This window comes from Biomphalaria glabrata, chromosome 4, assembly GCF_947242115.1.
Source record: "Biomphalaria glabrata chromosome 4, xgBioGlab47.1, whole genome shotgun sequence".
Classification (NCBI taxonomy): domain Eukaryota; kingdom Metazoa; phylum Mollusca; class Gastropoda; family Planorbidae; genus Biomphalaria; species Biomphalaria glabrata.
In genome coordinates this window covers 38,297,076-38,322,808 of record NC_074714.1, presented here as the reverse complement: position 1 = coordinate 38,322,808, position 25,733 = coordinate 38,297,076, and the positions used below count along the sequence as shown (strand labels likewise).

Sequence of the window (25,733 nt, the reverse complement as noted above, 5' to 3'; positions counted from 1 at the left end):
TTGTCTAGAGAGAGAGTAGTCCTTAAGGGACTGCAGGCACGACATGGCCTAAATTGTGCCGATGTGCCTAAGATCAAAATCAAATCTTGTACAAATTTTTCATGTATTTCATCTTCATACTGGTACAAATTTTTCTTGTCTTCATCTTTATATTTGTACTTATTTTTCTTGTTCCGTAGATGCCTTCTTATCGCAATTTCACACGCCATGTTCTCTCAAGATATTTGTTCCCCTTTGTCTCTTGCTATTCCTGACGATATTTGCAGCCTCAACCCAGCTGGTGCTACTAGCCTCAACCCAGCTGGTGCTACTAGCCTCAACCCAGCTGGTGCTACTAGCCTCAACCCAGCTGGTGCTACTAGCCTCAACCCAGCTGGTGCTACTAGCCTCAACCCAGCTGGTGCTACTAGCCTCAACCCAGCTGGTGCTACTAGCCTCAACCCAGCTGGTGCTACTAGCCTCAACCCAGCTGGTGCTACTAGCCTCAACCCAGCTGGTGCTACTAGCCTCAACCCAGCTGGTGCTACTAGCCTCAACCCAGCTGGTGCTACTAGCCTCAACCCAGCTGGTGCTACTAGCCTCAACCCAGCTGGTGCTACTAGCCTCAACCCAGCTGGTGCTACTAGTAGATCTTTGTTGGTGACACTCACTGCATGCGACTCCTGACTGCGACTCTCTCGTATAAGCCAGCTGTAATATTTCAATGTTTCAAGCCATTTGTCACATTTATGTCTGGCCTCAGCTGTAAAAATCGTCTCTAGTTTTGGCTACCCTGCTGCATTGGTAATTATTTTAAGTACACTAATCTTGTTAACTGACTTCTCACAATGGACAATTGAGCCAAGTCGTTTTCTTTGCGTTGAAGCAACTTCCGTGTCTTGGAGGAAAGAAGAGTTCATTCTGACAAACCCGGAATTACTTTGCGTCTTTTGTGGAGCAATTCATGATTGCCTTGTAGGCTTTCCTTTTGTTTGTCTAAAGAGGTCGTTGGTTCTGTGCCTCGAAGTTTTTTTTTTGTTTTGTTTTGTTTGTGTTTTTTGAACAAGGAAGTATATAGCCCGAAATTTCTTTTCATGCTTGACCGATTTATAGTGTTTTGTATTCGTATGTAGCCCTACCTGTGTTTCTTTGCGTTCACATGTAGCCATGTCTGTATTTCTGTAGTCGTATGTAGCCCTGCCTATGTTTTTTATGCGTTCACATGTAGCCATAGCTTATGTGTTGAATTCCAAAGCTAATAAATAATTAAAACATGATTTCAGAGCGAAATTTTTGCCTTGATGACTAAACGAAAAAAAATTAAAAAATACCCTAAACCAGTGATGCTCAAAATATCCGGCCCGCGACATGGTTCTATCCGGCCCACCGAAACGTTAGCACAAAGTGTAGAAAATCCCCCCTTCATAAAAAAAAAAAGGTTGAAAAGTGCATCTTTTTCTACGTTAGGGTCCTTACTATTTACCTTTAACATTTGTCCGTTTTTTGAAATGGGATTCTGAATGTAGAGTCTACCTGGAAAAGTGAACGAATCTTTTTTTTTTTTTTGTGTGGAACATGATACTAAGCCTAAATTTTCGATGAAAGTATGGCTGTTTAAAAACAACATATATAACGGCATTATGAAACCAATAGGACGGTATTCTTGGTTTGAGCCGCGAATAAAAGATTGTTAAACTGCGTCTAGAGATTGGAGGATCGATGGTAATATTTACCATAAAGAGACACGAAATGGAGTCGGCGGTAAAGCTACAAAGGCGCTCACATTTGAAGTAGAGAAATGAGGCCACTTTCTGACGCGTAAAAAAAAAGATAAATTTCCAATATCTCATGAATTAATGTCAGTTTCTCATCAAATAGTTCCAGGTTGATTTCATTTCGTTTTTGTACCTTTTTGTTCAATTGGCCAGTGTTTGATACTAAAATGACCCGTAGGTCGAATAAGGCTGGCCTCACTGCCCTAAACCATTGGTTCCCAAACTGTGTTCCGCGAGGCCTGAATGTGTTCCACGAACTACTGGAATAATTAACTAGTAGGCCACCACGTGAGTAATATTTTCTAAAAAAAAAATTTAAAAATTAGCAGTGTTCCGCTAAATACTCAGAATGTGCGAAGTGTTCCGTTTGGGAAACGCCGCCCTAAACAATTGCTGAATGAATTCTCTTTCCAAATTATTTCCCCTTATCCTAATGTGTTTTATTTGGGTACGAATTCTGCTCACTATAAAAAACGAGTTTTGTAGTGACTTTATTGATGTACGCCATTCTTTCTTTGACTAGATTTCCATCCTCTCCAAAACAATTCTGCTTCACCCAATCTACCTTTTTATTTATTTTGTTTTCATTTGCCTGCTGGCATCTGCCTCCATTTTCCACCGTTTTATAATTAGTCTTTGTTTTACTTGAACACTTCTGTTTCAATGCAATGTATTAGAACATCCTGTTCTTCCATGATTGTTGTGTTGTTTTTTTTTAAATGTTATTTTTGTGTAATTGATTAATATCTCAAATGAAATATTTTCTTTCTCACTTTCCCTAATGTTTAGTTGGATATTAACAGCCCCCCCCCCCTATCTGAACACATCAGTGGTCCCATCTAGGGCATAGACTCTCTATTTACGTGCAGTACTATGTTTTGGTTGTGGGGATTCTCTCCAAGGATATCTTAATTCTCTGTCCTACTACTGAAATGGGGAGCAAGTCAGATGAAATGGTGAGAACCCCTAGACCATTGCTTACTTCCTGGTCAAAGTGTTATGCCAAAAAAGGGGGAAAAAATCTCAAGCCATTATTTTTTTTCTTTTAACTATTATTGGCTCAAGAGTTAGGTGTCTTTTCATTGGTTAAAATTAATGGAATCTACTGGGGATAAGTGTTGCTTGAACTCAGAGCTTGACTGGTATAAGAGGGAGTTGTCTATCTTGAGTTCTGGAGATCAAGTTTTCTCTAAAGCATTGTCATCTATCTTCACTGTGGTATGTGGAAACTGATTTAGATGGTGATTTGTACAACTATTTTTTTTTTCTAGGATTTCTTTTCTTTTGTGTGTGTGTGTAGTCTTTCTTTGCAATCTTTATTTCATTTAATAATTAATTCAGTCCATTAATAATTGGTGTGGTGTACATAACATAGTTGATTTTTTTTTTTTATACTTAGTAAAGTTCCCCTTCCAGACCTTGCGATCTATAGGGCAGATGATGCTAAGGTCATCTGTTTCTTTGACCAACGGTTAAAGAGGGTGTCATGTGGCCAGGACACAACCCCTTTTACTTCCCCTAACTTAAGTCAGGGGTGCCCTAAAAATCCAGGAGTTCAAAATCCCAGTGTTCACCAAGATTCAAACCCGGGACCCACAGCTCGGAAGCAAAGCACTTTTACCTTTACCACTGAACCACTGCGCCTCCTCTTTTATATTTACTGTACATTATTAATTTCATAGCTGACACATTTGACTTCAAACAAATTATATCTTAATCATATTTATGTTAACCTAGTCATACATGTTTCTAGGATACAGTCGGATCCAGTTAATCAGACCACTGTTCCATTGGTCCAGAGGGTTATTCACATTGATTACTACATTACAAAATCCTATTATAGAGTTGAACGCAGTTAAACTGGCCAGCCTGTTATTGTGATTAAAAAAAATATTGCATCTCAATGTGTTCTGATTTGCAAGAGTTGACAGCATTTAAATTGCATGTTTTTGTCTTAATAATTTCTCCTGCTTAGTTTATATCAGAATATGACATTGATAGAAAAACATGTATTTTTATGCTTCAGCATAAAAATAATAAGGCTTGTTTTTGAGTCCGAAGATTAATGATGAAAACAGTATTTCTCATGGCTACGCAGCCTCAGCCGCGACCTACATATTTTGCCACATCAATCGCTTACATAACCATTTTCTGCCGGTGGTCGATTTAGAGTTGTTTTTTTCACCGTCTATGTCTGTCCTGGGCAGTGGATTTTCTTTTGGCCTCAAATGTGTATCCTGTGACCTTTTTAAGTTATCTCCACCTGTCTCGTTCCAAAGCTGCATGCTGCCAGGTGCTCTTTTGTTTTCCTGTTTGATCTTGGCTGCCTCCTGTGTCCACCTTTGTTGTCATGGACATATACTTTGTGACTAGGGTATTGTGTGGCTAGTAAGAAAAAAAACAGTTTATGTTGTATGAACAGCTTATGTTCTATGTCATTCTGATTTGACTGTTGATTGGTTAAGGTTAAAAATCTTAGTAGTCCTCTGTATAAATTATTCTAATACTATTTTTTTTTAGGTTTTCAGTAGGGCTCTTATGTTCAGAACTTCTTTCCTGCTCAACTAAGTTCTGAACTTCTTTCCTGCACAACTAAGTTCTGAACTTCTTTCCTGCACAACTAAGTTCTGAACTTCTTTCCTGCACAACTAAGTTCTGAACTTCTTTCCTGTGCTACTATGTTCAGAGCTGTCAAATTGTATTTCTTTTTGTTTTTTAAATAAAGATTTTGAACAAATTGTTTTTTTAATTAAATTTTTTTTTGTTCTGCTTCAGTGAAAGGCTGTACAGAAGAAGAACAATTGAAAAAGACAATGAAGAAACCTTATTACACAAGCGTACCTTTGCCCAAAGAACTTGGTAATTCAACTTTTCTCTAACTACCATATGTTCTCATAATGTGTGTTTGCTTGGAGACAGAAATGTTATCCTTTGTCTGTTTAATACTCAAATTAGTTTTTACCCTCTAACTAGATAAGAAAATTAATTACAACAATTTTGAGTGGCAGTAAGAATTATGAACACATTTGGAACAGGACAAGGTTTTGAGATTTATGTAGTAAGATTCAGGTAACTTAAACTCAGATAAAAGTTGTATTAAGCATGTGAATGTATCAGTGACATCTATAAGGTTTGCTGGTGAAAGAAGTCATGGACACTTTTATAGGCATGGCATATTAGTGACAGCTGTCTTCCATAAAGCATACTTTGTGATAAACTTACTGAGTTAGGGACAACTGAGTCACCTGTGGCATAATCTTATCCATCTTTCCATTCCAAACATTTCCTTTGTATGCTTGTGAATGCTAGGACCTAAAAGTTTTTTTCACTCTCTGTTACCTGAAGCATTAGCCTTTATGTAATGTACATTTTTTTTACAATGTTTATATCAACTCACTCTGTCTGTGTGTCTGTCTGGTAAAAAGTTTTTACACTTTTTCTCCCAAACTCAATCTTGGATGAATCTGAAATTTAACACAAATATTTCTTTTACCTGACAGCAAAAGAATCAATTTTAAAAAATAACCGATTATTTAATTAACTATTGGTGATAGATTATTTTGTTTGGTATCTCAAACAGGGAAAGAAATTGTAATTGACTGAAGTGGTGGTATAAGCTGAATTAGTCCCCTTTATAGATCGTTGTCATCTGAGTCTTAGTGAAAAATAGGATTAGACTATAGAAAAGATAGATTACTATACAATCTTCCATGTTCATAAGCTCTCCACTAGCAGAGTGGTTACAGTGTTGGCTTGAGAAACCTGAGAAGCTTGTGCCCTGAGTTTGAATTTAGGTTTTTCCCCATCCCTTTTTTTTTTTAAATGCTTTTTTATTGTTAGTCTTGATCTATTACAAATTTAATCACATGACTGATCCAAACTAATTGATACAAGTTTGTTTAATATAAGGTTTGTTTTCTAAAAAAAAAAATTTTTTTTAAATATTTCAGATTCACCATTGCTTTCCCAGAATTCAAGTCTGAACTCTCCCAACAGTGAAGTTAATTTCAACCAGCCTCATTCAATGAACAGGGTTACCAAGACGCTAGCTACCAACAAGAAGTATGATGACAAGGTGATCCCAGGGACAGTTGGACAAGGGGAATTAGCCTCACTTTACAGTGATTTTACCCCTGGAATGTCTAGTGAGGTAGATGAAAAAAAAGTTTTCGTTTGAGACACGAGTGAGCCATTCATTCAAAAGTCTTGAATGGGAGCTTTTTGAATTTGGAATATGCATCCCTGTTGTTTTGGGCTAATATTGTTGATGTACACTTCCAGGGTTACCCAAGGTCCTTGCACAACCAGTTAGCAGATTCGCTGGCTAAGTTTCCTGGTAGTGTGTCGCCACAGAGACATCAGCCCATAGAAATGTCTGAAACCCAACTGCAGAGGCCTGTCAGCCATTCTCCTACTTCCCCTCCACAAGGTTAGTGTTCAGTATTGAATTGGATTATTTTGTTGTCTGATGATTTTATCAGTGACTGTTACTTGGTAATGAAGACTGGGATGTAGAACTTGAGTTGTTTTTTCAGACGCCTTGTGAGTTCACCCAACTCTAATGGGTACCTGACATATTGACATATCTTGGGGAAGTAAAGGCTGTTGTGCTGGCCATATAACATATTTGTTAACTGAAATATAATGCAGTAGACCCCTATAGTTCTAAAGATCTGAAAAGTGTACTTATTACCAATAAATTGGTTAATTTCATTTTTTTAAAATTTATTTTATATCATGTTGACATTTTTTGATAATCTGGTTTCTTCTCAACTGACTCACAAGTTGAGAACTAAATAACTAATTCTGTTTTATTAATGATACACTGACACATTAGTTGAGAACTGAATAACTAATTCTGTTATTAATGCTTTCTCTCCGTAATTATTTTTTCACGTTTCAACGGAATTCATTTTGCTCACTACTATTTCACTACCCTGTTACGATTACGCTTCAATAGCTTTTGCCATTTATCAGAAAATGTTTTATTTGGTATAGAATTATAGGGGAATGGATGCTCTTTTTATATAAAGTTTATAAAACTAATTATTAATTTAATTTAATGAGGTCAAATCAAGGATGGTATCGTCAATTAGGAGAGAAAGAGTTAATGATCCACTATTGGTTAAGAACTAAATAACTAATTCTTTGTTATTAATGATCCGCTAACACATTAGCTGAGAACTGAATAGCTAATTCTGTATTATTAATGCTCCAAACAGTTTCTGGTATCCAGCTCAGCAAATTATGACCCTGAGATTCAAAGGTTTTGTTTTACAATGTGCCTTGAGGCTTGATTTTTATCAGTTCATGTTATTTGTTGATGTTTATTTTGACTCCATTCTTTTGGTCTTGGGAGGAATAAACTTAAATGTTTCTACACATCTTAGACATAATAACTCAGAAATTCTTTATCTTATTTTCTTATCTTATAAGGTACAGACATTACTTCAAAAAAGATGATTACGTCCTATGCGTGTCCCTAGGTCAATCTAGTCATGCATGTTAATCAATAACTTAAACCATGGGCGTAGCCAAGGGGGGTTTTGGGGGGTTCCCCCCCCCAACTAAATTCCCCCCACCCACCCACAGTGGGGGGATCAGAATTTAGTGACTTTTTTTTTGCTTGGATTATTTTAGATGAGATTTTAATACTAAACCATCACTTGCCCCAGCGCAGCCAAGGGGGGTTTTGAGTTTAAAACCCTCAACCAGGGGGTTTTGCAGTCAAATCCACCTCTTCTATAAAACAAAACCCCCCCAAAAAAAAAAAAGAATGCAAACAACAATCCCCAAATTCCAAGAGCATAGCTAAGGAAGATTTTAGTTTTAAAACACCCTACGAAATTTACGATTAAGGCCCCACTTCAATATAAGACTATCCATACATCAGTCAGCAGATTCTATGAGCGTAGCCATAGTGGGTTTTGAGTTAACCCCCCCCCCCCCTTCAGCGTGGTTTGAAGCAAAAGAAATTCCTCTTCAGTTTAAAAAAGCAAATTACACACTCAAAAATCTATGAGCGTAGCCAAAGGGGTTTTGGGTTTAAACCCCCTTCAGCGGGGTTTGAAGCGAAAAAAATACCTCAATATAAAAAAGCAAATTACTTACTCAAAAATCTATGAGCGTAGCCAAAGGGGTTTAGAGTTTGAAGCGAAAGGAATATATAAAAAGCAAATTACACACTAAAAATTCTATGAGCGTAACCAAGCCAAGGAGTGTTTTGAGTTTCAACTCACAGCGATCCCCCAGACCCCCTTGCTAGCAATGGCGGGGAGTCTACAATTTTTCCCACTAACTTCAGGAAGAACCTATTCTAGAGTACAATAAACGTCTTCTGGAAGAATGTAATTAAGATTATGTACACACACATACGCGGACACACACACACATATATTTTATTTATATTTTTAAACTTTTAAACTCTGACAAATAACTGGTTTTCCTGGCTGACTCAGGCAACCCATTCCATGCATGCTCTAATAGCACTATGGAGATTGAAGTATTTGTACAAATTTGTATATGGAACAAGGAATGAGTCTTTATCTTTGTGTCTGAGTATTTTATTAGATTTTGTTTTTGTATTTGAAGATTATGGTTTAGTGTTTTACATATAATTGCTACTTTACTTTTAAGTCTTCTATCCTTATGGATCTCAAAATATAATGATTTTAATAAAGGCGTTACTGTAATCAAATGTGATTATACATTCTTTATGAATCCACTAAACCATTTTATGTCTATTCTAGTTTCTCAATGTTTACTCCAGTTTAGGGGTCCCAAACTGAGTATGCTTATTCCATTATTGGCCTAACCAAGGTTAAATAACATTTTAGTTTTATGTTCTTATTTGATTTGTAGAAATTTCTTTTAATAAACCCTTATGCTTTGTTTTATTTTTTTAAAATAATTTCATCAATATGGGGATTCCATGATAGTTTTTCATTTATCATAGCATTTGGGTATATTGAGTTTTTATAACTGGTTTGTAACTGATTTACCATGAATAAGATTAGTGGTATTTGTTTGTTTTATTTGGTGGGGTTTTTTTTGTTACTCTTAACATTTTTCGATGTGTAAAGACATGCTCCAATTTGATTCCTGTTTCTGTAATTGATCTAATACTCTGTAAAATACTTTGTAAAATTTCTGTATTAATGTGTTGTTTTTATTGTTCTATATATTTTGCTATCATCTGACTTTTGTTTCTGAACTAATGCAATTTGGTAAATCATTCATTTTAATTAGAAATAGTAGTGGACCTAAGACTGTTCCTTGAGGTACACCTGAGTTTACTGTCATTGGTGTTTTGATTCATTTATTATTACAGTTTGTTCTATCCCTATTAGAAAATCCTGAATCCATTGATGCCAAAATATTTTTTTTTAGCAAGCTATGGTGGTGCTAGGACTAATTCATACAAATGCTCCTTCCATGAAAACACAATGTTTTAGCAGAGTTTAAGCCTTCTCCTTTGATGAAACATTTGTAATTTATAAGATAAGAAGTTACTGCCCAGCCTTAATAATAAATATAGTAACTATAGACATATGGAATTGATCCCTTTTTGTGAATAAAAAAGTGTTGATTCTGATGTCCTGTTAGTTATTATGATGTTTTACTGTAAATTCAAGAGGTTAACTTTAAGGACTTTTTATAATACATTTGTATAAGAACACCTAGACATTACTACAAACTTTACAAGCATACATTTTGATTAACTTTTTACCGCTCACTTTAATATTATTATTGTTAATATTATTATTATTACTTTCAAATATAGGTGCTACTAGTAGGGCATCCTCATCAGGGGCAGAAAACATTAAGAGAATGCTGCAAGATCCTGTCTTGGTGACAAGTCCTTCAACACAGAGCCCAGGTAGTCGGTCACCCTTGTCTATCGGACTTCAGCTACCAAAGGGTTTAATTCCAGGCTCTTTGACTTCAAGCCCAGACCAATCCAGGCAGGAAGAAAACATGGCTGTGATGGTCAAGTCCCCATTTAGCTGTGATGAGCTCTATCAAGCCACCGAGGGATATAGTGATAGGAATGTACTGGGAGAGGGAAACTTTGGTAAAGTGTACAAAGGTCATCTGCGGGGTCAAGAATGTGCAATTAAAAAGTTAAAAACTGTAAGTCTTTGACATTGTTTAAGGATTTTTAAAAATGTTTTGGTGAATTATTCTGATAAAGGCGTAAAGTCCTAGAGTTTGTGTCAGGATGAACTTGTGCTTAGTGTATATCATTTTATGTGTTGTAGTTTGTGTCAGGATGAACTAGTGCTTAGTGTATATCATTTTATGTGTTGTAGTTTGTGTCAGGATGAACTAGTGCTTAGTGTATATCATTTTATGTGTTGTAGTTTGTGTCAGGATGAACTAGTGCTTAGTGTATATCATTTTATGTGTTGTAGTTCGTGTCAGGATGAACTAGTGCTTAGTGTATATCATTTTATGTGTTGTAGTTTGTGTCAGGATGAACTAGTGCTTAGTGTATATCATTTTATGTGTTGTAGTTTGTGTCAGGATGAACTAGTGCTTAGTGTATATCATTTTATGTGTTGTAGTTCGTGTCAGGATGAACTAGTGCTTAGTGTATATCATTTTATGTGTTGTAGTTCGTGTCAGGATGAACTAGTGCTTAGTGTATATCATTTTATGTGTTGTAGTTCGTGTCGTGTCATTTTCTCAACATTGGCTTCTGGCTAATTCTTAAGAAGCTTATGCTTTTGTCTTTACAGCAGTTAATATATTAAGGTAATTGAATGTGTTCTTCAGGCTTTCAGGGTGCTAGATGATTTTCTAGTGTGGCTCAGTTTCAGATAAAGTAACAGGGTGGCAATGTATCATGGGATTGGCCAACAGGGTATTGTTTCAGCCAAAAGATCTTCAGCTATGGGTACATTAGTAACAGTCTCACAATCACAGTTACAATTTTTGTTTTTGTTTCCTACTCAAATGAATCCTTGTTCTAATTTTAGTCTATCCATGATGCTGAGGATCTGTCCAAACAAATAACAGCGGAATTAACAACATTGTTGAAGTAAGTCAACAGGAACTTAAGACAGCTAATATTATTGTCAACATCTGCTTCCATTATTATTATTACTGTTTCTGTGGCTCATGGTTAACAAGGGTGGCTTGCATAACGACCAACCATCCATTTCTTTTCCCAAACTATTATCAAGTACCCATTAGAGCTGGGTGTACTCAGAGGCACCCTAAAGATCCTGAAATTAAAAATCCCAGTATTCACCAGGATTTGAACCAGGGCCTTTCCTTTCAGATGCCTAGTGCTTTACCACTCAGCCATGAATATTGCTTATCACATAATTTTTGTTTCAAAAGTTTGTCATAGGGATCGTACACTTCCATTCAGTCACAGAGGGTCTAAGGCTCATCTCACAGGATGAGACAAGAGGCATCATTTGAAACTTGGTCCACACATTTCCCCCTTTTCCATGCATATGATTGATTCAAAGGAATGGCAGAGACAGATACTGTTTGATATCAGAGCATTACAGAATCTGCCTTAGTGAGATGCTGTGTGCAACTAACTGCCTAATGGTCACTGGCTCCTGATGTTGCTCAGATTTGGCTTTTAGAGCCTTTTCCATGTTTGGTGTTATTTTTTTAATAAAACAGTCTATTCAGCTTTAGACATAATTGTAGTAAAAGTTCAGCAGATCCAAAAGAACTTCACAAGGCTCTAAAACAAAAAGGACAATGTTTTTTTTTAAACTTAATACTGCTCAGTTAAGGGATGGAGCCAATAACATTTTTTGGGGGGGCTCAATAGTTATAGATGTTTTGGATTAATACTGTGTAGTGTGACTGTAATAAGATGTTTTCTTTATATTTGGTGATCCATTAAGCCTATTACTTAAGTAAAGGGTAATTAATTTTAGAAAAAGTGTATTTTTTATTTTTTGGTTTGTATCATAAAAACAGGTAATGCATTTCATTTCAGATATCAACATGAAAACATCCTGACATTATATGGCTATGCAGTAGATAATCTAGAGCTGTGCCTAGTGTACCAGTATCTCAGCAATGGATCATTGGAAGACCGCCTGGCCCTAAAAGTTAGTGAAACAATTTAATTTCTTTGCTAGGAGTTGATCCTAAATAGAGGGAAAAAGCTTCTACAAATTTAGACAGATGTGTATAAATAACTAAAGGATTGTCAGAAAGTTTGACCAGCCGCTCTGTCTCTAAATTGTTAGGACACTTTTTATTTTGTATGTGTCTTTGTATGTTTCCATTTCCGTCATTGATTTTTTAAACATTTTTACTCATCCAATTGTCATTAAATTTTACATATAAACTCATGCTCAATAGCAACACAAGAAGAAATTAAGAAATAAATCAATTAATTAACCAATTCATTTTAATAAATTAATATTTTTCTATAGTGAAAATGTGTTTAACTAAGAGGATGTAAGCCTTGTGTAGAGAATAGACAAATTTGATTGAAAGTTAGCTGGAAACAAAATAAAATAAGTCAATGTTAATCTAAAGATTAAAGATTTTATCAAAGACTTTACATATATAAATCAATTGTAAAGAAAACTTTGTAATGGATTTGGTAATTAGCATTGTCTTAATTAGCATTTTTCACAAATGATTTTCCTTACTATCAGCTTTGTTTTTTAAAATGCAGTATTCTGAGGACTATACTAATAATTTTGATTCATAAAATTGTAAAATTGCCTTGCAATTAGTTTTCAGAATTATATTTTGGAATGTTTTTCTTTAAAAAAAAAATACTTTTAAAGTGCAAATAGAAACTTAACATGAGGCTGTTTGCTATTGTTTAAATGAAATTAGTTTTGCCATTTTAAAAAACAAAATCTATATTCTTTCAGAATAATTCTCAGCCCCTTTCCTGGGAACGTAGGCTAAACATTATTATTGGTACATGTAAGGGTCTTTCCTTTCTCCACACAATGGGAGATCAACCTTTGATTCATGGAGATATAAAAAGGTAACATAAATAAATATTTTTATTTTCAATGAACAGCATAAAAATATATTTGCATGCATATATATATATATAGTTAAATTTGGTTAATCAAGACCATCTGTAAATCTAACCAGCTGTTTATTCAGATTAAATCCTAAATTAAAGTGTTAAAGCAAACTATATAATACAGTTGCATCTGATTATCAGTCCAGCCAGTTATTAGGACAAAAATGATAGTGTCCCAATGTCATCCAATTTACCTAATTTAATTGCATCTTTTCAAAAAGTGTAAAATCTTTCTTACAATTTTTTTGTGCTATCATTGTTTAACCTAATGGACATTTAAAAAAAAAAGCTTGTATAAATACAAAATAATTGTTCACTTTGATAAAATGTCTCCAGAATGGAAATGGAACATATAGTTTGTTTTCATAGATAGAAAGTTTAACAACAGCAATAGTTCTTTTTAATTATAACATAAATATAAAAATACCTTGACTAGAAGTATGTCTCTATTCTTTACATTCTTCAGTGCAAGCAACATACATTTTAAAATACTTTAAACACACATGTCCTTATTCTTTATATTCCACAGTGCAAACATTTTGCTGGATAAATATTTGGAGGCCAAAATAGCTGACTTGGGGCAGGCCAAATATGCCACTAGTAGCAGCACGGATAGCAAAGGCTTCACCCACATCACTATAGCTGAGAGTCTGACCAAGCAGTTCAGCACCAAGGCATATCAGGCACCCGAGGTGTTCAGTGGTATCGGTACCACCACACTGTCCACAAAGTCGGATGTGTTTGCACTGGGTGTGGTAAGCTAATCTTATCAAAGTCTTTAAAACTTTTCTCGTTTTCGCTACTATATATAATAATGGAGTGAATGATTGGTTAATAAGTACTCTCCTCCCCCCCTCCCTTTTTTTTTTTAACAGTAAATTACAACTCATATAGAATCAAGTTAAGGAAAGTTTTCCATTTACTCAATAACTCAAAACTTTTGTTTTTCCACTAATACAATAGGAAAACAACTCTGACACAATTAAAAGTAGCATTCCTCAGACTTTTCAATAGACAAAGTATTTTGTAACTGTGGGCAGGGGAGAGGGGATGGTTACATTTTTTGGAAACTTTGTTATTTATGCCCACATTTTTGCTTTTTTTTTTTGTTTGTTTTTTTGTTTGTTTGTTTTAAAATTGTTTTGCTATATTAACCCATATTTTTAAAAATAAGACAAGTTAAAAAAACAACATTCAGCTTCCATGAGTTAAAGAATTATTATTAAAATTTACCAAAGTTGCTGGTGTCATTTTTTCCAACATTTAATTTTGATATATAAGGAACTGTATCTCTTCTTCTATATATACTACAAGATCACAAATTTCATGCAATTTGTCATGATGAACTAAAGTTGATCCTAATAAGGCATTGTCCTTAACTTCAAAGACTAACAAAGAGTGCAGCAGTAGTTCACTTTTACAGCTTGATTGCTCTTACTCACTTTTAGCTTCTATATCCAGTGTATTTATGTTGTCCACTTGTCCTATTGAGAGATACAGTTATATAGAGCCATTGTTTGTGTAATATATGCCTAACAGCTTTCTGTGTCAGCTCTGTTGAAATTGTAGGTGAAGACTGGTATGTCGAGGTGGGGGTGGAGCTAGCTGGGGTGGTAACTGCATACAAGCTTGTTACGTGCGCATCTTAGTGTAAATGTGAAATGGTGCGAATGCATGTTGAAAGTGGAAGGTGAACCAAAAATGGAGGAATATGAACAAGAAAGTGTTTTCAGTGTTAATAAAGATTAAAGTATTTATAAACTGTGATTTGTCATTTCCATGTCTAAGGAGTCTCATCCAATATGAAGACGTAACAAAGCTAAATACTTCAGATCAGAAGGATGTTTTATTAATATGGTCTAGAGGTTAGTTTGCTTGGTAATGCATCGTTGTTAGGCAGTTTCCCTGTCTGAGGTCACTGGTTTGTGCCTCGTTGCAGTCCCTTCTTTTTGTCACATTGAATTCATTATTTTCTTTCATTAAAAATGTGCTGCTTTTATGTTTAATATGTATGTATACTTCTTCTAGAATACAGACGTTACTTCAAAAAAGTTCATTACATCCCATGCGGCATGCATTTAGTCTTGCATATTAACCAATGACCTAAATTCTGCCAAGTCACTGGTTTTCGTGGCTAGCTCAGGCAACCCATTCCATGCTCTAATAGTGCTAGGGAAGAAGAGCATTTGTACAAATCTGTCCTAGCATTTGGAATGAGAAATGTGCCTTTATCTTTGTATCTAAGTATTTAATTCAATTTTGTTTTTGTATTTGAAGATTATGGCTCAGTGTTTTATGTATAATTGTTACTTTACTTTTAAGTCTTCTATCCTGAAAGTTTTCTAAATTTAGTGATTTTACTAAAGGTGTTACTCTTAGTCAAATGTGAATATTCGTTTGTTATTAATCTCACTACTCTATTTTGTGTCTGTTCCAGTTTCTTAATGTTTTCTTGAGTTGAGGGGTCCTTCACATGGAGCATTAGTTTATTCTACAAATATAAACCCTTTGAGCTAGTTGTAAATTATAAATTATTTTTTTTTTAGTATTTTGCACATGGCACAATTTAGGCCATGTCCTGCCCTGTAAATTATAGTGCCTTCATAGTTATATACAGCTAAACAATGTTAGCCAAGTGAACTGAAACTGGTGAGCTATATGACTAAGCCACGACTTAAGCTCAGTGTCTATTATAGACAGCATGTAAATCTTCAATTTAAAAAAAAATATTATTTGTTAATATTTCATATTTTAGCTGTGATACAAAATGCTCATGTGTAATGTATTTTTCTTGTAATAATTCAATACTTTTCTTTCATATTATTTTACTGGTATCTAAGCAATTTTTTTTTTTATATTGCAACTGAACATCTGACAGATTGAAAGTTGTGCATTTGAAAGAAAGTTTTGTAGTAACAGATTTTATACTGCTTTTTTTATTTTAAGGTTTAATGAGAGCTTTGGTTACATTGTATAAGCATGACATTGTTACATATTTAGTTTCTGTTTTCCAACACTAATACCCTGACACCTTTATGAAAACCATAGTTTGCAATTGTAATGCTTCATTTTCTTTTTCAGGTCATGCTTGAAATTTGCACTGCTATCAAAGCCCATGATCCAAACCTGCAGACATTTCTAGTAAACATTGTTTCAAAATTATCTTTCTTTATTATCATTTTATTTCTTATAGTATGTCTCTTTCAGTCCTTGTCACTAACCTCAATTTTTCTGGTCCAATCCCCCGTCTAGAAGGGCAACGTCTTGACAGTGGCTCTCCATGTGCATGTCAAGCTCTATGATGATAATGGCTTCCAAATCTAGGGTCCTGGATTCAAATCTTGAATACTGGGATGTTTTTGTCTCAGTCCACCCACCTCTCTAATGTGTACCTGACCACATGACACCCTGCTCTTTAACCATTGGCTAAAGAAACATGACTTAGGCATCATTTACCCCATAGATTGCAAGGTATGAAAGGAGAACTTGACTTGACTTTTACCCTTAACTTCAAACAGCCAATGAAGTCCTGTCACTTGGTTCCAAACTCAATAGTATAGCTGTTTGTTTTTTTGTTTATAGCTTCCACACTACCCTCTCAGTTGTCTTCTCTCTATAGTCTCTACACCTATCTGCATCTTCATTCTTATCAAAATTTTGTTTCAATATTGTATAGTCTCTTAGTGTTGATATGACCAGAATTATGAAGAGTAAATATGTTTAGGCTGTAACATAATAGCAAGGAAAAAAAAATTGTCTAGTCTAAAAATAAAAATACTTTTTATACCTTTAGAACAAAACAAAAGCTACTTTAACAACTTTAGAATTAAAAAAATGGCTTCATAAACTCATAAAGTATTTTTATCTTTTATTTTAAAAAAAAACCAAACAGTAGGGGAAGGTGGGGCTAGTTGTCACAGTTTTCAGATTTTGATGTTTTAAACATATTTAGAATTCATTGATTCTCACCAAACTTAACATGCTGTAACTTAAACATTTAGACAACAATTAGAGTAAATGAAATAAACTTTATCTCTTTATTTATCAAAGTTATACAACAAAAAAGTGGCTGGGTTGAGGTTGTGACAATTTGCCCCACACCGGGGTAAGTTGACACAGGCATGGGGTAAAATGTCACACATTTAAAAAATCACCATATCTTGCTATGTCTAAAAGAAATAGCATATTAAGTCAAGACTTTGTTCTTGTAGTAGTTTCCTTGACTGGCCGTCGTGAAATAATGATATATATGTGAAGGTTCTGAAAAGTTTTGGACTTAACAAGAAAAGCTGTAGGTTTTTCTTCAAAATAATGTTTATTTTTTTCTATATAATATTTTTAAAATATCTGTTCACTTCTTTCAGCAATGCACCCACTTCCAACATATCTTAATTGTAGGACTAGGTAACTTCTTTCCTAAAATAGATGTTGCGCTAGGAGAACATCTTTTCTGTATGTTGATGCTGGCATAACCTTTGTAAACAGCATTATTTAAAGAGAAAGTCGCTTAATACTATTTAGGTATCTATTAGGTATCACCATAAAAAGGAATCAATAAAACAAATAATTATTAATAAACAAATATTAATATTAAAATTTGTTTTCAAAATGCTTAAGCTTCATTGGGGCAAGTTGTCACAACTGTGACAAATTACCCCAACCTGTGTGACAACTTGCCCCACAACAATTTTCAGAACATTTATTTTAATAACATTTTATTGGGTCGAGCTTTTTGAAAAAAACTAATTTCAATGTGTAACTAATACACAGAGATATGAAACAGTGTAATGTTAGACAATCATCTCAAAATTATAAGTGTTTTTCAACAAAATTACACAAAAATAAAATTCCACTTTCCGAACAGTCAAAAACAATGAATCGTGATAATTTTAAAATGCTAAAAGGTATGGACTTCATTTTATAACTATTTGTAAATGTTTCCGTAAACATCTCAACTGTAGTTTCACATTTTTGATAGCGCATCACATTATATCGATATAGTGTTTGTGACAACTTACCCTTGTGACATTGCACCCCACCTTCCCCTACACATTTTGTTTTAACTGAAGGTAGTAAGGAAGTTTATCTTCTTGTTCTGAACAAAATATGAAGAGCTCTTCATATACTAAAGTTAAAAAAAATCGTTGGTAACTTCTGATGACATATTGCTTTAGCAGTTTGATGTTAACACTGCATTTTATCATAATAGTAATTACTTGGTTACTGTTTCTTTAGGAGTTGGGACATCAATTTAATTATCTCAGATTTTTATCCTCAATTTTAAAAAAAAATTATATTTATCTATTCTTTTTAGAAAGACTATTTTCTAGAGTATGAAGGTACCACAACTGACTGGGCAAGTAGCTGTAAAGATTCTTACTTGGATTACATAGGAATAGAACCCATCGTGCAAGTGTTAAATGTAGCTAAGAAATGTATGGACCGAGTTAAAAAGAGACGACCAGAGAGTAAGAAGGTAATACATCTCAATCCTTGGTACTTATAAGGGGTTCTAGGATTTGGAACATGAGCCCGTGTGGTAACAATTAGTATTAGAGCTCATAAGCTATGAAACAGGAAGAATTGATCAATTGTGGTTATACAATTTCAAACATGGTCCAATTTATGATATTTTAGCGCTGAAACATTTTCATTTTTCTTGGCTGAAGCATCAAAGGGATTGAATAATTAGTGTTAACAATCCATGAAGTGGTCTCATGGTCAGATTCAACTGGGTTTAGTTGATGCTATATGCTGACTTGTAGATTTTCAGTTAGCATTTTCTGATGCCACTCCTATAGGGAATATTTTTCTGGTTCTTACTCCTCCATTTCTAGAACATGTTTTAACTCTGCTATATCCTGTGACGCATAGAACTCTTCCTTGTCATTGCTGGGTTATCTTGTTAAAAAGCACATGTTTTCTGTAGTTCAGATTACAGTTTAGCCATCTTTCTCTTTAGGTCTATTTTTATAACTTTATATTTATTTCTTCTAGAGGTATGTCCTGTGTAACTTTTGTTTCAGATCATCATTGAAATTTAAAGATGGGAATATTGTTATTAAAATGAAATCATAGTTTGAATCTGAAAGTCTGATTATCTAGTTTAATGACATCTATTTTTTTATTTGTAGCTTCTTGATGAAATGAAAAAAATCTATGAAGCTACTTGTGAGTATTTCTATATTTTTTAAAGCTTTATTCTTTTATTCTGGTCAAGTTGTATTTATCAAAAATATTTTTAATTGAAAAAAAATTTTAATATTTAGAATATCTCTAGATTATTTACTATTTATACAGCCGACAGTTTATCAATTCAGATATTTAATTTTACTTTATTTGCATGTAAGAAGACAATTAAAAAAAAAAAAACAATCAACAATTATTGAAACTTTATTACTGACAACACTATGAGTTGTACTCTTGTGACAACATTAAGGGATAAAAATAGCCTAAATCATTTGAAATAAAGTAATTCTTAGCTAAAACAGTTAATCATAATGACAAAAGTTTCACTTTTTTTTTTCATTTTTCAATGTCATTAGGTAGCTTTGAGCCTCAGATGACTTCATCCAATCTGCCTACAATAGGTTCAGTATTTGTTTCTTCCAAAACTAATGCTATTGAGCAGATGCAGCAAGAGTTGATAGATGGGTGTCAACAGGCCTCAAGAAATTCTTATTCCTTCCAGACTAGCATGGCTAGCCCCAGTAAGCCAGCATATCTTCAAATGGACAGAAGCAAAGATGTGTCTGTGCCCTTGCTGTTACAAGCTGCATATGATGAACATGCAGCAGATGTTTTTAGACAGTCGTCTCGGGACAGTAATAGTAGGGTAAATTTTGAGCTTCCTCAGTCAGACCCTATGAAGCAGGCGGAACTAGACCGCTTTGACGCACTTAACATTGGTGAAGGTATAAATGAGGTAACCTCTTTGGCATGTGATCCAGCCAAAATTGCTTATCTTACACAGTTTGATGAGAGCCCTTATACCAGCCAGAAGCCACAATGGCCACCAGTGTCCCCATCAGCCTCACCATCAGCCACATATGGACCTGAGGGATTCAGCACTTGCTCTCGCACCTCAGAACTGGCCCAACATGGGAGTAACTGTGCGTCTGGAAACAGTGGCTTCAGTGACAGCAGTTCAGGTGGCTGCACAAGCAACACATCACATGCTCCTCTCAGTGGTGTATCAACCCCTGGCTCTGACTCAAGTGCCACCAAGCACAAGAGTATGAAATTTCTAGATGACTACTTAGAACAGATAGGAAACTGTCCTGATGAAAATTAAAGGAAAAGATATATTCAAACTATTAATTTGTTCTGAGTAATGAGAGCATCTGAAGATGTGCCTTGCTAGTGACTGGTGCTGTAGTTTACAGTGAAGCAGTTAATGCCAAATGTGTGATGTTTGAAATGTATCTTAGTTCTTGTTGATAGCATTTTTGTTTAGCAATAAGTTACCATTGTTCTTATACTAATCTCAATTGTTGGTTTTGTATGTATCTGCTTGAGTGATCTCAGTATAAAAAAAAAACGGCTTAACCCTCTCGCTAAAACTGTTAATTTTTGTGTGTACTGAATTTTGTTGATTATCAGAGGGAAAGGAAATTTTCCTTACAGACTTTTTCATGCATGCTTAATTTTTTTTTCAATTCAAAGATTTGAATTTCCACGGCAGTATGTTGGGCGAATAACTAGCTCATTAGATTCAGCCAGCAGCAGTTAACAAAGATTTGAATTTCCATGGCAGTATGTTGGGCGAATAACTAGCTCATTAGATTCAGCCAGCAGCAGTTAACAAAGATTTGAATTTCCACGGCAGTATGTTGGGCGAATAACTAGCTCATTAGATTCAGCCAGCAGCAGTTAACAAAGATTTGAATTTCCACGGCAGTATGTTGGGCGAATAACTAGCTCATTAGATTCAGCCAGCAGCAGTTAACAAAGATTTGAATTTCCACGGCAGTATGTTGGGCGAATAACTAGCTCATTAGATTCAGCCAGCAGCAGTTAACAAAGATTTGAATTTCCACGGCAGTATGTTGGGCGAATAACTAGCTCATTAGATTCAGCCAGCAGCAGTTAACAAAGATTTGAATTTCCACGGCAGTATGTTGGGCGAATAACTAGCTCATTAGATTCAGCCAGCAGCAGTTAACAAAGATTTGAATTTCCACGGCAGTATGTTGGGCGAATAACTAGCTCATTAGATTCAGCCAGCAGCAGTTAACAAAGATTAAATGGGGCCAGCACAGTATCTATTTGCCTTAGTTTTTTTTTGTTTTTTAAATTATGTCTAGAATTGTAAATGAAATTCCTTTTTTTTTTCCAAACTTAGAGCTTTTTGCTGGGCAAGGTGCACTAACAGTTTTGTCTGTTCATTTTATTCTTCTTTGATAGCTCTACTTATATACATCTACAACATAGTTGGACATACTAACCTGGTTAATTTAAGTCTGTCTGCTGCTGTCAAGTGAAATGTGCCAGCTTGGGGCTCCATTGGGAACAATCAGTGTTTTTGTGATTTATAGACTGTAAAAATATTGTTTGAAAAAACACACCAAAAGGGCAACTTTTTTTTTATTGCTGTGATGTTTCTTTTTTCTTTAATTTATTTTTCACATTTTGTAATGTGTTTATTGTCAAGGGATTGTAATGTGTTTATTGCCAAGGGATTGTAATGTGTTTATTGTCAAGGGATTGCCTTCAACTTCCAGTTAAGTATCTATTCTTGCCAAGTTTTTGACTCTTCCATTGACATAATAAAAAATTCTTTTTCCATTAATGTTGGTTTGGATTGAGCTGCGAACCCCCTGCTACATATGCTCACACTACCACAAAGCATCAGGCTTGTGAGGGTTAAAGCTGGTTAAAAAAAAAAACCAAAAGTAATGACAAAAGTCTGCATAATAAAAACAGAATAATTTGTTCATAGCTACGACATGAATCAAAAAATGTGTTGAAATTGTTGTTAAATTAAGCATTCCTGTTGGCTTTTCAATACATGCAATTACTGACTGATAGTAATGCCTTCTTTGTTTGATGGTAAACATTGGCTCAGCTCAATGATGGTTCCAGTGAAAGTTGTGATGGAAAGAAACCAAGCTGTGATTACTGTATCATAGAATGTGAGGTAACAGTACAGTCAAATATTAACTTCCATGGATGTAGTTCTTTACCTGTAAACTTGCATTTTGTCATTCCCACTGTCTTATGTTCATATCTTCTGAGATGCTACTTGGAATATTAGCTTTACAGTGTTGTATGGGAGGAGTTGTTTTGCTAAAAAAAAATAAATCCTACTTTGAATAGAATATTAAAAGGGTTGCATATCAGTATGGTAACACAAATATGCATATGTACTTATATAATGTGTAAATTATTGCATGTGAATTTACAGTATTATATTATCTGAGTTTTCCTGACAGAATGGATCAATATATTCGTTACATTTGTAATGCAGAACAAAAATGTCATTTCTTTGAGTTAAATCCCTTGAAAATTCTACCTCTTATGTTCCAATGGAAATCTTCCAACTACTGCATCATTGAAAACTTGTTCAAAACTTTCTTGTACATTTGTAGTATTAATGACATTGACTTCTTGTTCTTGTTTATACAATGTGATTTGCTACTAAGTCATTAAAAAGGAAAGATTGAAATATTTTATAGTGTTTATTTGTGCTGTGTTATGGGAGTGCTTTGCATGCATTCAATTCACCACTAATTAAGACAACTTATTCTAGTAAATACACAACTTTGTGTTCTCCCTCAATATTTAGTCTCTATCACAGCGGTTCTCAACCTTTTATGCTCGGCGACCCTTTTTTCAATCCCCCACTCTGCCGCGACCCCCCCCCCACACACACATACATCAATAGAGGAATAGACAATAACAATCCATATTTTCAATGGTCTTAGGCGACCCCTGGCAAATCGTCAATCGACCCCCAGGTTGAGAACCCCTGTTCTATCAGCTTATAAGAGTGTTCGCTCTATCTGCATATAAAGCTTTCTCTATTATTTCAGTTTCTAGAGCTTCATTTGAACACTGTTTCTTGTCCATGTGAAATGGAGGTTAGGGTACATCTTTCAGGCCTCATGAGGGCAGGTGATAGGATGCAGGTGGTTAACGAGGATGTCACATGACCAGCCACCATTACTTTCCCAATATATGTCAGGTAACCCATTTGGGACTCGGGGGGCATCAAAATATCAAACTTCACCGAACATCTTACCAGCCATCCTGCCCTATAAGTTGTTCATGTTAGTGACTTAAAATGGACAACTAATTCAGAGCTGCAGCAAATGACTTGTTTTCCCTTCGTCTAATTTAATATTGACTCTACCACATTTTAGAGGAAGGCAGTTTTAGAAAGAGAATTGAACTCTCTGATCTCAACATATGAAATAGTCTTCACAGGTTTTTACAACGTGGGTTTATTCTTTCAGTTCTGGATGTCAATGATAGCGTTCATATTTTCGGCACACCAAAACAAATCATTGACTTTCCTTTCCACTCAACTGCCAACAATTGGCTTTCTTTAGGGGGAGCGAGTTTTGTTTTTTTGGTTTTTATTTCAAGGGCTTTTAATATTTAGGTTTCTGATAGGATACGATTATGTATTGGTCCATACATATAAAACCTTAGTTTGACTACACTTGTTCACCTCTGCATTACTACTATAACATGACTATATATGACAATATCTTGATTCCAAAGAGAAGGAACAAGTGCAATGTTTCATATTACCAAGCAAACCCAGTTTCGACTTAACACATTTTTTCCACTCCTGATGCAAAGCCTTTGTCCTCGATCCCACGCCGAAGACGATCTTTTTTAACGAGCTTAAAGGAGGACGGCGTAGCAGATGCCGCACGTAGTGCTATCACAATCAACTCGGGTCTTCACTGGCACAGATGAAAGTAGTTTTCTGACCGACTTTGAGTTTAATACTGGTACATAAACATACATATATTTCAATTAAAGTAGTACTGAAATTAGTCTGTGAATTTCTATAGCAATAATACATTCCTAGCGATTAATGTAGGCTTCAAATTAATTAGTGTCTGTCTATGTAGACTACATTCAGGAAGTACACATTTTCTGAATGAGATAATATTGCCGCTTACATATTTTCTTTGGATGCAAAGCCTACATTGATCACAGGTGACTAAGTAAAAAAAAAATAAACAATAATGGCATTCCAACGACCCTTATATTCCTCGTGGTTGTGGAAATAATTAGAAAAGAATGTACGAATCTTCTATATATATATAATTATCTTCTTCCCTCAAGAGTCTAAACGAGAAGTAAAGGAAATATCACTCTGCGGATAGTCCACGAGAAAACACAAGAGTAGTGTTCACACTACGGAAGGCTGCCTGCGCGCTAGACTGTCGTTTAAATTTATCAAACCTTGCCCGCTTCCATCCTCATTTGTCCTGCGGAATGTTTGGACTAGAAAGTAAACTATCTTTAACTCTGACGGAACATTCGAAACATTGTCAAACATTTTACAAACACAAAACAGCAGCGCCGGAAAGAGATTAAGTAATCTACTATATATATATATATATATATATATATATGTAAATGGCAGGGCCGTACTTAACCATTGTGGGGCCCTATGCGAAACGGATTTCGCGGGGCCAAGTTTGGGTAGGGAAGCGGACAATAAGGGAAATTTAAGAGTTTGTATTAGAAAGTAAATTCGTCTATGCATTTTATTCATTCTTAACTACGTACAGAATTACTTTACGAACCTTGCGTGTAGCAAAGTTATAGAGTATATCATAATAATTCTGTTTCCTACATAGATCACGCTCTATAGCAAGAATTAACAAATGTTTCAATCTATCTTTGAGAATTGTTGACCTCAAGTAATTCTTCATTAGTTTGAGACGCGAGAAGCTTCTTTCACCAGGTGACACAATTACGGCTGATGCATAATGCCGAGCGTAAGATTGGCGTTTTCCATATTGAATGACACCCAAAAATATTTTTTTTATGTAAGCCTATATATTTCATGAGATTTGTATGAGTTTTCAAAAGATTTTTAATAATTTCCGGAGATTTCCATGACTTTTTCATATATTTTGCAATTTCAGGAGATTTCCAGGAGCTCCTGGTAAATCAGGCGGCCGCGAGAAAACTGTTATAAGTTATAAAATGGTTTAATTTAATAATTTACACATATAATTAGTGCGGGTCCTATGAAAGTGTGGGGCCCACTGCTGTTGGATGGGTTACTGTGGCCTATGGCCGGCCCTGCAAAATAGAGGCGTATGCTACGCCGCCGTTCGACTAGTGATAATAAATATAACAAGTAGATAGAACAAGTACAAGAATATAAATACCTAGGTAGGCTACAACCATCAACAACAAACTGAAATGGAGTGAACACTGTCAAAACCTTTACAAAAAAATTCACTAACGACTCTTCTCTCTCAGAAAGCTAAGAAAATTTAACAAAAAAATAATTAAAATTTTCTATACAGCAACCATCAGCAGTCTAATTAACTTTGCCATCACCTGCTGGTATGGTAATACTTCACTGGCACTAAGACTTAGACTAAATAGACTAATTAAAAAAGCATCGTATATCACTCGAACACAGCTTTCATCTCTTGAAGAGCTTTTTCATGAAAGATGCCTTTCCAAAACACTCACGATTCTTAAAGACGACCTGCACCCATTAAACCACTGTTACATAAGACTCATTAGAGTAAAACAGAAAGATTTAAAAACTCCTTCATCCCACTTTCGGTCAGAGTGTTACAAGGTCATCTGTCGTCATCGAGAAGTACTAAATTGACAAATTCATAAAGCGATGGATGTGAATGTGTATGTGTTTCGTGTGTGAATGTTGTTCGAATTGTTCATAATATTGTTATTGTACAGTAGTTAAGCTGAGGTTGTCAATTGTAGTTCAACTGAAT

At 34.9% G+C, this 25,733-nt stretch overlaps 1 protein-coding gene across 8 annotated transcripts in view; it reads left to right on the top strand.

Annotated features, from left to right (window-relative positions):
- Positions 1-22,455, top strand: part of LOC106053764 (uncharacterized) — a 77,949-nt gene extending 55,494 nt beyond the window's left edge. For 6 of the 8 annotated variants that reach the window (XM_056028065.1, XM_056028064.1, XM_056028062.1 and 3 more), the window contains 12 exons: positions 4,530-4,613; positions 5,705-5,904; positions 6,036-6,183; positions 9,538-9,887; positions 10,736-10,797; positions 11,725-11,839; positions 12,623-12,741; positions 13,316-13,541; positions 15,868-15,927; positions 18,101-18,262; positions 18,921-18,957; positions 19,332-22,455. In XM_056028065.1, coding sequence (XP_055884040.1) covers positions 4,530-4,613; positions 5,705-5,904; positions 6,036-6,183; positions 9,538-9,887; positions 10,736-10,797; positions 11,725-11,839; positions 12,623-12,741; positions 13,316-13,541; positions 15,868-15,927; positions 18,101-18,262; positions 18,921-18,957; positions 19,332-20,080 — 2,312 coding nt within the window. In that variant the 3' untranslated portion in view covers positions 20,081-22,455. Of the gene's footprint in view, positions 1-2,839; positions 2,996-4,529; positions 4,614-5,704; positions 5,905-6,035; positions 6,184-9,537; positions 9,888-10,735; positions 10,798-11,724; positions 11,840-12,622; positions 12,742-13,315; positions 13,542-15,867; positions 15,928-18,100; positions 18,263-18,920; positions 18,958-19,331 lie in introns of those variants that run through there. The other 2 variants (XM_013209417.2, XM_056028066.1) reach the window with 2 other exon arrangements.
- Positions 22,456-25,733: the final 3,278 nt, after the last annotated feature.